General features: G+C 50.2%; 3 protein-coding genes across 3 annotated transcripts; 1 reads left to right on the top strand and 2 right to left on the bottom strand.

The window, feature by feature from the left end:
* Positions 1 to 847: 847 nt before the first annotated feature.
* On the top strand, positions 848 to 3933 carry LTHEOB_5196 (Kinesin family protein; the record flags this gene model as incomplete). Its single annotated transcript, XM_035514314.1, has 4 exons — positions 848 to 874; positions 929 to 2057; positions 2765 to 3463; positions 3521 to 3933. 4 exons carry the CDS (start codon positions 848 to 850, stop codon positions 3931 to 3933), a joined length of 2268 nt encoding a protein of 755 aa, XP_035374064.1.
* A 1487-nt stretch (positions 3934 to 5420) lies between these two features.
* Positions 5421 to 9450, bottom strand: LTHEOB_5197 (uncharacterized protein; the record flags this gene model as incomplete). The annotated part of the gene is made up of 5 exons (XM_035514315.1): positions 5421 to 5494; positions 5544 to 7501; positions 7561 to 8191; positions 8240 to 8383; positions 8433 to 9450. 5 exons carry the CDS (start codon positions 9448 to 9450, stop codon positions 5421 to 5423), a joined length of 3825 nt encoding a protein of 1274 aa, XP_035374065.1.
* An 835-nt stretch (positions 9451 to 10285) lies between these two features.
* On the bottom strand, positions 10286 to 12842 carry LTHEOB_5198 (AAA family ATPase; the record flags this gene model as incomplete). The annotated part of the gene is made up of 4 exons (XM_035514316.1): positions 10286 to 11145; positions 11204 to 11503; positions 11563 to 11899; positions 11952 to 12842. The coding sequence occupies 4 exons, from the start codon at positions 12840 to 12842 to the stop codon at positions 10286 to 10288; spliced, it is 2388 nt and encodes a 795-aa protein (XP_035374066.1).
* Between the last annotated feature and the right edge of the window lie 945 nt (positions 12843 to 13787).

Here is a 13787-nt window from a genome sequence, read left to right on the forward strand (position 1 = left end):
CTGTTGAGGCTGATGGTCCGATGGCCTACACTGTGGCCGTGCTCACTCTCTTTGGATTCGTTCCCTACGAGCGAAATAGAGATGCAGTCATGCAGTGTTCCCGAAGAGGTAGGACCCAAAAATCATCGGCGATTATAGCAACGCAAAGGAGAACTCTCATTTGCCTATCCAGCACAGGCCACATAAAGTAAAGGAGACACTTCCCTCAGAATTCGAGAGAAGAGCCCGAACCCAAGGGAGTGGCCACTCGTCGAGAAAGTGGTGACGAACAACTCATATGCGGCTCGTAAGCAGTTCTGCGATTATCGCCCCAAATATGCCAGCTTCAACGACTCCGCCACATTATATTCTGTCAGAGGATCCCTCAGCCTCAGTTCCGAGATGCGTGTTGTCGTTTTCGGTAGGAAAGTCTGACTTATGACGCCCAGTAAAGCGGTTCCGGGAGCCTAAGCAGGCAGGCAATGTGGCGTGTGAAAGGCCCTGAAGGTGCATCCAGCGTATCCCAAGTCTTGATTTCGCAATGCAATGCATTACTCAACATGGGCGTAGGGCTAAGCCACGGAGGCCGCTGGCGAGGGCCCTGGTCGTTAGCGGAGAGGACGCCACATTCCCCCACCAGCCTCGTTTGCCTAGGTGCAGACTCCAGAAACCGGTGACGTCTGTAGATGAGAGCTGTATTTATAGGAAAGAATCGCAGTGAATTGTGGAAGCCAGGCCGCTCTTCATTTCACGTGCTCATCCCCGGCTAACAACAGCTTCAAGCTTCCATTTGCAGAGGTCTTTTGCTTGTGCATTCTTCCGAACTCAAGATCATTCGCGTTTTCCAAAATCATTCTGTACTGCCAGTATGGCTATAGAGAATCCTTTCCTCAGGGTCGGTTTGACATGTCTAATATGGACTTTGCTCCTCCTACTCGGATCACTTCAGGTGGCAAATCTGGTCATCCAGATCATATTTGCGACAAATTACAACTCAAACATCGACAGAGACAGCCTCGAATTTGCACTCTACAAGAACAGTCGTTTCCAGAACTGTTCGTCTCACAGCCCGCCACCCAACATCGACTGTAGCGTCATCAACGGCCAGCTGTCACAAAGCAAGATATACAAAGACTACATCAACCAGGGCCAAAACTACCTGAACCAGCTAAACTACTACAACGACGAAAGCAAAGCCGACAGCGGCGTCAAACACACCTGGTGCAACCTCGCCAGCTGCCTCAACGGCTTCCGCGTCATCCCCTCGACACCACGCGACTCCGCCTTCACCTTCACCGGCATCGAGCAGTGGGCAAACCTCAACCTCATAGCCATCACCGCCCTCTGGGCCCTCCGCACCGAATTCTTCAAAAGCAAAGAAAAATGCCCGTACAACTGCAAGGGCATGCGGGTGTGGGACTGGCCCCCCATCGCGTACGCCACCGTCCAGTCCGGCTTATGGTGCTACTCGTTCGTCACCCTCGCCTCGGATCCACACGGTGCTAGCCCCATGTCCGTCATCTCCTGGGTCACGCCGTGGATCTACGCGTACGGCACGCAGTACCACCCGCTCGCGTGCGCGTTCGCCGATCATCCGCGCCGGAAGAAGGTCGTGCTGGCCACGCTGGTCGCGGCGACGGCGGCGCAGTGGATCGCGAGCTGCTACGTCTTCAGCCTGGAGTACTACGCCCTCGCGACCGGGATCAGCCACGACCCGAGCCGCCGATACGACTGCGTGGCGGAGTGGATGGAGGCTGTGCCGGGCGCCGCGCCGCAGTGCTCGCCCGAGCAGGTGTGCGGCAGGGACTGGCTGTTCAAGGACCCGGGGCTGCAGTCGTACGTGGATGTGTCGAGTGCCGTTTACCTCGCTGCGTTTGCGGTCTGGAGCGGCGGTCTGGTGCTGCCGTTTTTCGCGTTCGGGATCGGATGGCTTGGGGATGGAGTGCTTACGTGCCGCTGGGGCTCGATGCGCGATGGGGTTTTCCTTTCGATTGTGCGCTTCTTCAGGCCGATTTGGTTCATCGCGCCGATTGCTGGGGCGATCGTCTACTTTGGGATTAATCTCCTTGTTCGATTGGGTAAGTCTTGGGATGAGTTGGATCGTGAGGCTGGCGTCATGTATGATGTGGACTGTCGGGTTGCGCACGTCGCTCTGAGCCCGTGGAAGCAGTACCTTGATGTGGACGATGGCAGGGTATTGCGGATTGTGGCATCGTGGTTCAATGCCTGAGGCACTCTGATCTTGACTTTTACCCCTTGGCTGTCTGACTTGGTTGAATCTATTCAAACTGTTATCTCATATGTAGCTTTCGGTATATACCTTTTCATAGGGCTAACGGATTGCCTATTGCTTGCTCCGTTTGCTTGGTTCGGTCCTTTGTTGCTACCAAGCCATTATTCTTTCCCGATTAGGTTTAGTGTGGCTCGTCTGGCAATGGAATATACCATTAATGATCGGCCTTCCTATGTTCCTCCTAGTCATCAGATAGCAAAAAACAGATACAAAAAGCGACAGGCCACGACGATGGATGATAGAGATTCCGACAACATAGTAGTAGTAGTAGTGCCGCCGAGACTAACGGCAGAGGGTAAGAATACAGCGGGATAGCGGCGAACGCATGAACATCGGACCGGCGAGAACATTTGTTTCGTCGCAACGCGTCCTCTGCGAATCTCCATCATCTGCGCACGCTACGCGTGACGGCTCTACAAACAATCCGAGCTTAGTCTGTTGCAACTGGATTCGCTCAAGGCAGCTCGGAAAATGCTGCTCCCGCCTGTCCAGGACCCTTTCTCGTCTCCACCGCCGCCGTAGCCAGGTGGACGAAATGGTGGGAGAACGACGACTTGGATTCTCTCGGCACACAGCTTGAATTCCCACTCTCATTCGAAGCCGAAGTCGATGGCGCAAGAGATTATGCAGCAATCCGACTGCGTATGGTGCTTCCATTCGAGGAGTACGACACGATGAAGCCCGTGCACGTCATAATCCCTCCGCAGAACATCACAAACGTGCGTGTGCAGCGTGTCCGCAGTGCCGATCCCATCGTCCGCCACGCACTATGGCCCGGCAGGCCGATAGCCTCTATTCCGGACTACAGCGTCGTGGTCATCCACATTTCCAAGGGACCGCCCGCTCTGGTGGTCGGCCCCTCGGACGGAATGACGCCCCAATTCGACCGTGCGGAGCTCGTTCTGAACCGCTTCCAATGGATGGCCGACTCGCACACTTACAAGATCTACGTGCCTCGCGATGCTTTCACGGATGATGAGCTGCGCACCTTGCGTCGTACCCTGAACAGCGATGCGTACGAGCTGAACCCGGATGAACTCACCGACCCTTCCTACGAAGGCTACAGAGTCATCAGTGGGCCCCGGAACAAGGTGCTTGCCGACAGTGATCCGCCAACCTCGTCGGACGAAAGTGCCTCTTCCCAATCTTCACCACCACTCTCTCCATTCCGAGTGCCTAATGGTCGTCGCTGTAAGCCATCTTGCTCGTATTCCCCCCATTTGCCCGCTCATACTAACGCACAGCTAGTAAGAATACCTGCGACAAACAAGAGGAAGAGACCTGCCACGGATCAAGCTTCTCGCTCGGATGACCTGCATCCAAGCATCGCCGACCACCTGCAGCAACTTGAGGAGCGGCTGACGCAGAGGATGGACGCACAGTGCGAGGAGAAGGTCCAACGCATGCTCGCTGAGAGCAAAGACGCCATCCTTTCTGAGGTCGACGCCCGGTTGGATGCGCGCTTGGCCGAGATTCGGGCGGATATTGCCAACAAGCCGTACGAACCGAGAGAAGGAGGAGCAGCGGATCTGGACAGGGAGCTGGAGCTTAAGATTGAAGCCCGCCTTCCGAGCCTGAAAGATGAGCTTCGCGAAGTGGTGTGTGACAATGTGAAAGCGCGGCTGATAAATGCTCTGAGCCGTGGAAACTCTGCTAGCTAAATGAGAAGAGCGATGTTAGAATAGGAAGCATGATTGGAGCTTTGCGAGGCGAGTAACGAGGCCATCGAGGCGGGAGAAAAATTGTTTAGAAACTACACTAGAGACCAGACAGTAACACCACACCTCCATCTAGATTCCAATTCAATAGCGCCATTTCTGCGCGGTTGGCTGTAAAGCGTCATTCAAATCGGGCCTACCCAAGTGGACGGACGATATGGCACTTAGGACTTCCACTAATTAAATACGCTTAGCAGTTACAACAATTTCGTAGTTCAAATTACTACAAATTGCGAACTAAAATTATAAGTAAATAAAATAAGCCTTTGAGATTCTATACAATATAAGCGATAGAAGAGAAGCGCGTATTAGTCTTAAAATAGTCTAAAAGAGTAGACTATTGTGCTAAGAATTACGTATATACGGCATAGTAAAGAGTTATTAGAGTAGATATACTATCTAAAGATTTATCTAATAACCCGAAGATCGACTTAATAAGAATCCCTATCTAATCCCCATTAGTCACGCGTAGTTTACCTAGCCTATAAACTAGTATTAAATTAGCTCGAAGTTCAGATTTTTCTCAAATTAAGAATGAAAATGATTTAAACTACGAAACTTACTTGATATAAACCCTGATGACATCCAGCACTCAGATGTTAGAAAAGATCCGATAAGAGAAGACTGTTGACCACTAGCTAAGTCGATTTTTTCCAACCAAACCAGAGGAGTCCAACCGTTATTATCTTTGGCGTCAGGGCGAAATCCCTCGCTTACCAGCCCCGCAACTTTCTCAATAGATCCGCTGATAGCCGCATAGTGAAGTGCTGTGGCACCGAATTGATCTCGCGCGGTAATGTCCACATCGCTATTAAGCAAAGTACGCAATGTCTCCCATGAACCATTCTCGGCCGCGAAATGGAGTGGTGGTGGTGGATCTAATGGGAACTTCATCGCACAAAACTTTGCTCCCGAACGGACGAGAAGTCTGACAATGTCTGGGAAGCAGTGATAGATCGCTAAGTGAAGTGGAGTGACCATTCTTTTAAATGGTGACTCCCCCGTAAATCCCTTTACTGCGTAAACGAGAGAAGCCGGCAAGTATTGATGATATTCTTCGACAGACTCTTCATCTTGACTTTGTTCGAGAGCGCGAATGTGTCTCTCCTCAACATACCAGTTGACGTCCGCGCCTTTCTGAATCAAAAGGACGGCTATCTCTAAGCTGCCGCGCGCAACTGCCAAGTGTAGTACCGGTTGGATCGTTTTTTGCAACAGAGATCGAATACTCTCGAAAGAATTGGACGGGCGCATTATTAGGGTCTCTTTTACTTTGTCTGAATCGCCTGCGAGAACCGATTCAGTAAGCCTTCGTGCGAATAAGTAGTTCTGTAGTCCTTGTCTGGAGGCTCGGGGAGACAGATCTCCGATTTCCGTGAAAGGACATTCACTCCTGTCGGTGCAAGCCATGTTCCCACGGAGGTGGATCGTTAGAGACTTCGCCACATCTCGATGACCATTTGCAACAGCTGCTGCAATGGCGTCCAAACCGAAATGGTTGAGTCTACGATCAACTCCTGCTTTGTGAAAGAGCGTAGCGGTCATAAGCTTACCCTTTGCTGCAGCAAGGATGAGTGGCGTGTTGCCGTCAGCGTCGCTCATTTCAACGTAGAAGTCTTGATCTGCTGCGCGCATTTTGAGAGCTGTGATGAGGTCTAAGTCGCCATGCTCAGCGGCGAGGTGAAAGGCGTTTTTAAATGACCTCCGGCACCTGACCATTAAGATGTCATCATGGAGGTCCCAAACACTAGATTCCATGTCTGACTTGGCGGGGTGGTAACAAGATGCAATGAGGAATCTAAAGTCTCTTTCGTAGATCATGGTGAAGCCGCCGGACAAATTCCAATTTATTGTCTCCCAGCTTGGTGTCTCCCAGTTGGGCTCGTAGAGCTTGTAGATTATGTTTAGCGCATCTACACTGCTGGCCTCAAAGGCAAAATGGGCGAACGGAGACTTCGACATTGCGTGAAGAACCATGTATCGAGTTGTATCACGGTACCGATAAGGGTCAAGCCGATGGACAATTTTTTGAATCGCGACGTGGCTGCTGGACTTCAGCGCAGCTTTGAACTCACCAACAAGGAGCTGAATGTGGTGGTACGGATCTTCGGCATCTAGAGGATCGATCGAATGGTCAAGAACTTGTCTGACAAACCAACTGAAATCTTCGTCGGGTATTTTTCCGCGTGGGACCTTCACCCCTTGCACGTGATGTACGCTGTGGGGAATGGGAATCTCAAGCATATCGAACAATGAAGTCGGCTTTATTTTCATGAAGAGTTTTAGGATGGAAATGCGGTGCTTGGATATCACATGAAGAAGCGCAAGCTTCACCGAGATTTCGCATCCTTCTTCTGTGTGGTCTAGAAGTAGGCGCACCACTTGTTCATGGCCATTCAGGCACGCAATAGACAGTGGACTTCCATACACGCCGCCCATCAAATGGGCTTGTGCGCCGTTTTCGAGAAGGGTTTTGACGATGTCGCTGTTCCCAATCTCCGAAGCTTTGTACAACGCCGTTGGTGTCGCAAATTTCCCGCTCGCTAGGCGCTCAAATCCTGGTGGACGAAAGTCATACGGCGAGGGGTTCCAAGTTTCCCGATACTCCAGACTAATACCAGGTGTTGCAGCTAGTTTTTCGATTGAACGACTCAGACCTCTGGTAGTTGCGGTAAGCAATGCAGGTACCGCTGCTCGGGCCTCGTCCGGTTTCGACTCGGATTTTCTCCGCTTGAGATACTCGATGTGGGCGACTTCACTTGCCATCTCCTTGAAAGCCTCCGGTGAATAAAGGAATCTCCACGTCCGATATGTCTTGATGTTACTCAGAAGCTCGACAATTGTTGCTCTTGTCGTCTCATTTTGCTCAGCAACGTCTGCATATTCCCACCATTGCTTCGATGCCCACAGCGCGAATGGTAGCCTTCTATTGACTTCCCAGACCGGAAGACTACAAGGCAAGCTTAGTAGATAGCATAAGCTCACATTGGCAACTTCCGCTTTCGCAATCGACTCCTGCAGGTGTTGTTCTGTTATAGCCTCGGCCACCTCTGATGTGATGTAGTCTCTGACGGACTTGTGGGCTAACTTCAACTCTCTGGAGGTGACTAACTGCGTGTGATCATGACCAAAAAGGTCTGATTTGGACTTGAGGTCTTCAGGAATTGGAGCCACATCGTAGTATTCCACTGAATCTACAGCAATCAGGCTTGAACAGTATCTTGTGATTTCCTCCGCAGCAGGTAGTCTGTTGATTGGATTAAAGGCTGGTCGAACTGAAACATCGGTCGCAAGCGCGTCAATGGCTTCTTCAGCCCTCATCGGTCGGCTTGAATAAGCGAGAAGCTGAAGTAGTCTCAAAGCGTTTCGCTTTTGCGGCTTCGGGATCCTGCTAAGGATTTGATCATAAAGGTTCTCGAGTGACGCCGGTAGAGAAAGCAGAGCTGTCTCCAGCGCCTGGTGGTCAATGCAGTCCTCTAAACTGTCGAGCTGGCATGAGACCCATTGAAACCTATCAGTTGCACTTGTCAGTAATTAGAAATACTTGAACATAAGAGAAAGTTAACTAACATGCCATCTGCCTCCTCCGTCAAGGTTCTCGAGATCCTTTGCTGTACGGCCGGACATGACGACCACCTTCTTAAACGGCAATCACTCTGGACGGCATCTTCCACGTATGCCTGTATATCAACCTGGGTTGCTTTGCGATGGATGTGATAAATCATATCGATGTCGCGTAGCTCAGCCTCAATGTCTTGCTCGCTCCAACTGGTCACTAGTATTCGAAGATTGGTGTTGGAGCGTTGGATCATGTCCTTCATCCAATGGCAAATTTTCAGCTTCTCACCCTTGTCGGCTTCATCCAAGCCATCTAGAACAACGTAGACATTCCTGACTTGGCTGGCTCCTTGCTTCAAGGAATTATTCAAAATGTCGATGCTTGGTCTGTCACCTCCGAACCTATATTCGGCACGGAGTAAATTTTCTCTGATGCCCGCATCGGAGAGTTGCAGCTGGTGGACGAGAGAACACACCATGCCCGCTAAGTTTCGTTTTTCTTCGTTGTTGAAGTCGAAGTAAAAGTAGACAACCATAGTAATTGGGTCTCCCGCGATTTCTTCTCGAAGTTTTTCGATGACGGCTGAGCTGAGAATTGTTTTGCCGCATCCAGCGATGCCGTGCACCCAAAGAAAGGCATGCCCTTTGCACTTCCATTGTTCGAATATTGTGTCACTGAGAAACCACTGACAGGTGTTTTTGTAGCGCTTTTCGACAGCCTTGGCATGGTTGACTGCTGGGTTTGGTGGACACAGCCAATTCTGCAGTCTGGTCTCTTCGCTGCGTTGGTTCGCATCTTCAGCCAAGTCCTGTATTCTGGTGATCTGATGCGCAACTTCTAGTATTCAGTATACGAAAACATCATCCAAGGAAGATTTACGAACATTTTTCGATAACATCGATGGCAGCGTCCGCAATCTCTATGTCCTTCTCAGGAATGATACCCAACAGTTCCTTGCCAAATGCAGCCGCAGTAGCAGCTGCGTAACGTTGCCATCGATCGTTCTTGTGAGAATCGGAATAGTCGCTAATGCCTCTAATGACGAGGCATGGAAAACTGTTCATCAGCCCTGCAGCCTCCATCTCATAACAGATACATTCATCGGGGATGTGTTTCAAGAGTTCCTCTCTCCCTGCGGCATCCTTGACAAGTGTATTTCCGGAGGCGATGACACCAAAGTGGAAAACTGGCTCGGTCGTCCCTCGTACCTCCCGCTTGACCTCTTCTTCTCCCAAGCAATTATCGCAATTTTTTCCCGGGGCATGTCCGTAGTTTGCATTGAAGAGACGGTCGTTTTCAAAACCCTGGTGTCTGTACCCAGGATTTGTCGGCCGAGGCTGAAACATGTAAGGATTCCGACTTTCCATCTCGGCCAGAATACTAGGGACTTTGGACGGCCTTTGTTCGTACTGTGACTTCAGATTCGACAGCGCATAGAGGAGAATGTCCGGTGGAGCGTTGAGAAAGTCTTTGCGTTCGCGGTGGCCTTGACTCAGTTTGACTAGGTCGTATTGGATGACTCCTCCAGTGCTGCCGCTCGGCTCACTGATGACTACGTCTCCCAGTCGAATGTCGGGTCCATCTGCGCGGGGTATTGCACCTCCAATGCCAACCAGCAAGCCGAACCTGATTCCACGAAAGGTCGATAACATCGAGGTTGCAGCCGTCGCAGCCGAGTTTGTGCCGTACATCCCAGCCTTGAGCGATGCGATGACAACATTGTGTTTCCCAATACTGCCCCACGAATAGGAGAGTGTGTCGTTGCAAGACTGACTGAAGTTGCGGGGTTGTTCGTGTTTTTCATCGAGGAGAGCTTCGGCGGCGGCTCGTTCGATCGCAAGTGGAGCGATCCACCCGACTGTATAGCGCAAAGGGCTGTCGAGGGATTTGTAGTTTTCCATTCATAAAAGGTTGTGGCTACGACAGACTGAGAGACAAGGCAGCCGATTTGGATGCAAACGTCCTGCGGGGAAGTGTGCGTTGTGGACTTGCGACGTGTAGAAATCGTGAGGGAACAAGGAACAAGAAATGATCGGGAAGCTCGCCTCTCAGCCTCGTCAGTGCTACGTAATCAATTTTACAATGGTTTGACTGATATGCATGTCAGATTGTGTGTGAAGATGTGATAGGATAACTCCTAATCCGTCGCCTGGCCATTCCAGCCGAAGGCGACGATTCACGAATAGCAGGGCCCTAGAGTGCGGCGTAAATAAGCCTTCACAATTTTTATTGGAGGGACGGCACACACGAGTAGTAGAAGCTGTCATCTGGATAAGAATATACAATTGTTAACTTTGCATTAACATCCTGACCTAGCTTCACTATTCATAATGTGAGCGAAAGCTAAATTCAAGCTAGTCTTTGCCTACAGTACCACTCTGTATACACCAGTAGAAGGCAATATAATTTAAATCCTACCGTATCCGACAAATGGTAAGCCTGTTAACTTCGCCTATCAAGGGCATGGAACGCCAGCGTTCTCCCTTTCTGAACACCGGTCTGCATTCTTCTTGTACGGCTGATCAGGGTATACATCTCACCATTCCCGTGTAGAAAAAGGCAGATAGTCAGTCCTACGAGGTCTAATAAAGTGTACCCTGGGGCCCAGGTGACGAGGCCGAAGGGAATGCTCTTTGCTATATGTGAATTTTAGGTGAACAAGCTCACATTCTTTGCATATCGATACATTGCTATATATGTATGTTTACTGATCCGCACCAACATACCATCGTATCCTTAGACTGATGAATCCGAGTCTGAATCCGAATCCGAGTCCTTCTCTTTCCTAGACTTTCGTCGCTCACGTACTTCATCAGAACCCGAGTCCCCGTCATACCGCTTCCTGTCATCTCGGGAATTTCGCTTCCGGCCTTTTCCCCTTCCCTGGTCCCCATAATCTAAGTTTCTCCGTCGGCCATAGCTGGATGGCCTTTGCTTCGTTGATGCGCCTCCATAATATGGTTCATCCCCCCAGAAGTCGTTGCGGTCAAAATTCCTTTTGGCTCTCCCAGCATCATCCATTCCGTGAACATTCTTCAAGTAGTCGTCGAAATCGAAGGTTGCGTTCTTCACCGTCTCAAACTCACCGGGACCCAAGACACCGTGTTCTTTTGGTCGGAATTTCGCAATCGAAGTAGCAGTCTGGCATGCATTGTGGATTTGTCGTCCATTCCAGGGCCGGAAATCCCGACTTCTGAGTTCCTCCATCAGCTCCTTCACCCACTGCATTATCTCTTCTTTTTGAACTACTAGAGTGTCTTGGTTTGTCCTCTGAATTCGGTCCAGGTTCACCTTCCAGATTTTCTTGGTCTGTTTTCGGTCCAGAGGAGGGTAGTACAAAGAGAGATGGATCCTTGATGTGAAGGCATCGTCGAAAGTACCGACCTTGTTAGTCGTAAGAAAAAGAATCCCGGAATAGTACTCCAGGATACGCAGAAACACAGATACTACGGCATTGCGGGCCATGTCGCTCTTGTTGCGTGTCTGCAGGAACACATCTGCTTCGTCCAACAGCAACACACAGCCCCACCGGTGGGCAAGTTGGAAGTTTTCCTCAAGATTCGCTTCGACGGTCTTTGCATCCTCGCCAATATCACCTAGCAGGTTGAAAGTAAGCAAGACAGCGTATTCAAATATACCAAGGCTACAGCTTACCACATGTGATTGAGAACAGTGGTCTTAACGTGTACTCAGCGACACATTCAGCAGTGCTCGTCTTACCGACACCAGGAACACCGTGGAGTAGAATAATGACCCCCTTTCCTTTTCCACGTACAAGATCCGTCCCATGTATGGCTGACGCGTCGTTGGACATAGAAATGCTGGGCTTTGATCCGCGGGCATGAGTTCTGACCATACCCTCAACGAGATCCTTGTAGTCTGTCGGTAGGATCAGGTCATTGAAGTTCTGCGCTCTTTGCTTTACTGGGGAGGTTCTGTCCATGTCGAGTTGGTCTAAGAAGATTCTTGAATCAGCTTGACGGTGCTTTTCCATAATGGAGGAAGATACTCACGCCATTTTCGGCTCCGCAACACATATCCGAAAACTCGACTTGGCAGAAGGCAGAGCAAGTCATGCTTAACTTTGCCTTTCGGATCCCGAATCAGTCTCCAAGTATCTGAGTTCTCGGCAATGAATGCCTCCATGCGTTGGCGGTCGACCTTTCTGTCGTCGTATATGTGACTGTTTCGTCTCTTGCTTTCGGACCTGCAATTGTAACACGAGCATGTGTTCATCTCTGCAACTTCTCGAACATCCGCCTCTTCTGGTCTCCTGAGCCCAAGAACTGGCCTTTTCTCAATATTTTTCTCCCAGTATAGACTCAAGTCAATTATCACCCGACTGTCAATCTAAAGCAGTGTCAGTGATGTTATGTTATCATTTTGCTTGAAGAAAACTGACCTGTTCGCGGTTTTCGCCGACGCTGAAACCGATGTACTCACGATGAGGAACCTCTTGCGAGTCCAATAGATCGAGGTACCTTTTCCCTCGTTTGACCAAGTAATCCTCCACGGGGAGCTCCGTATTCTCCACTGTGTCAATCACGGTCCTTGCATACTCTAGAGGGAGAAACTCAAGACTAGAAATAGCCTGAGATCCAGTATAGGGCATGATTGTAACTTGGTGGTTAGCTGGACCGAGTTCCTCCCCGTTGAAGTCCAAATAGATACAATCGATGACGAAGGGACTTGTGATTTCGGTTTCGGCTGTGGGAGAAGACCAAGGAAAAGCTGGCTCGTCCGATTCCAGATCTTCGAGATTTTTTGTGAGGAGTGATCTACCTCCACTCACTGCGAGGACTTGGTAGGCTTGCTTTGTTTCGGAATGATAGATCTTATCACCCGGTGCGAAGAGAAACCAAAGGTCCTTGAAATCAACTGTTTCCGCCTCACGAGACCTGAGACGACGGAAGATGGCCCGGTATTGCTTCAACTCCACATCCGTAAACCTCAACATAGCGTCCAAGTGCTCAGCCATGGCATGTGAGACTTCCAAAGCTGCCCCAGGATCCGAATTTGGTGGATGAACGGATGAATTTGAGGTTCCCTGATCTTCATATACCCCATTCCCCTCCGGATTCTCCTCATATGGTGTTTCTGCATCCACTGCTTCGTTCAGACTTGCTTTTGATGAATTTGAGGCGGGTTTCGGCACTGGGCCATACATGGGATACTCGAGCCGGTTGCGTATGTTGGTCAAAAGTTCTCGAAGAGCCTCCTCGTAGCAGATGAAGAGCTTGAAAGGTCTGAGGAAGACTGAGTTGTCCGATGGGGCGGTCGCCTCGCCAAACATGGATTTGAAGATCACATGGAGATGGCCTGAATTGAGGCGGATCCGCTCGACGTCAACCCTGTTGTCGGAAGGAATTGAGATTTCCGACTTCCCGAACTGGCGCCGCAAAAAATATGGTACCTGATAACTGAGAAATGATCGGGGTTTTTCCACCAGAATCTCCACCACGTGATAGGGGGCTTCTGAATGATAAGGATCAACCCACTGATTCCACGTGCGGCGCGCAACTCCAGGAATATAGTCAAGGCAAGGACCGTACACCGGGGCGGCCACCTCCTCCGCCTCTTTCTCATCATCGCTCTCCATGTATTCTTCTGTCAGTTGTGGATTTTGCAATCCTTTGAATACCCGCAATTTACTCTTCATCTCTCCCTTCTCCCTCTTGAGCTTTTCCACCTCTTCAGCCAGGGAGACTAGTTGGTTCTCAAGTGCTTCGATATACTTATGACGCTGAAGGACCGGTACGCGAGCTTTTGACCGAAGATCCCCAAACACATCGAAATGCATACAAAGGAAGCGGTCCCTCTCTTCTTTCTGACTATAGCCAGAAAATAGCGTTTTTCGATGTCTTCGACGGATCGATGATGCGGTCTCTTCTGGATCGTCTCCAGACATCGCGTCTGAGTCACTTTCAAGCTCCGCAGTATATACAAGGTCAACCGAATTTCCTCCAATGATATTTTTTCGTGAGGGGCGACGGGGCTTATCGTTGTCATCGTTGGTCGGCGGTAGATGTGCAGATTTCACATTCGCGTCCCCATCAAGGAATCGAGCTTCCTTCGTTTCATCGTTTGCGAGTCTGATCGGGTCGGCAGAGGGAGAGCCGTTGCTCGGTATAGCACCTCCATTCTGAGTATGTTCGCTGCCAGGCAACGGTTTCTCGCTGGAAGGTTGATTGCCATCCTGGAGGTCAGGCTCGTCTAAATGCATATTTCGAGGCCTAGA

Source organism: Lasiodiplodia theobromae, assembly GCF_012971845.1.
Source record: "Lasiodiplodia theobromae strain AM2As chromosome Unknown scaffold_14, whole genome shotgun sequence".
Lineage (NCBI taxonomy): Eukaryota > Fungi > Ascomycota > Dothideomycetes > Botryosphaeriales > Botryosphaeriaceae > Lasiodiplodia > Lasiodiplodia theobromae.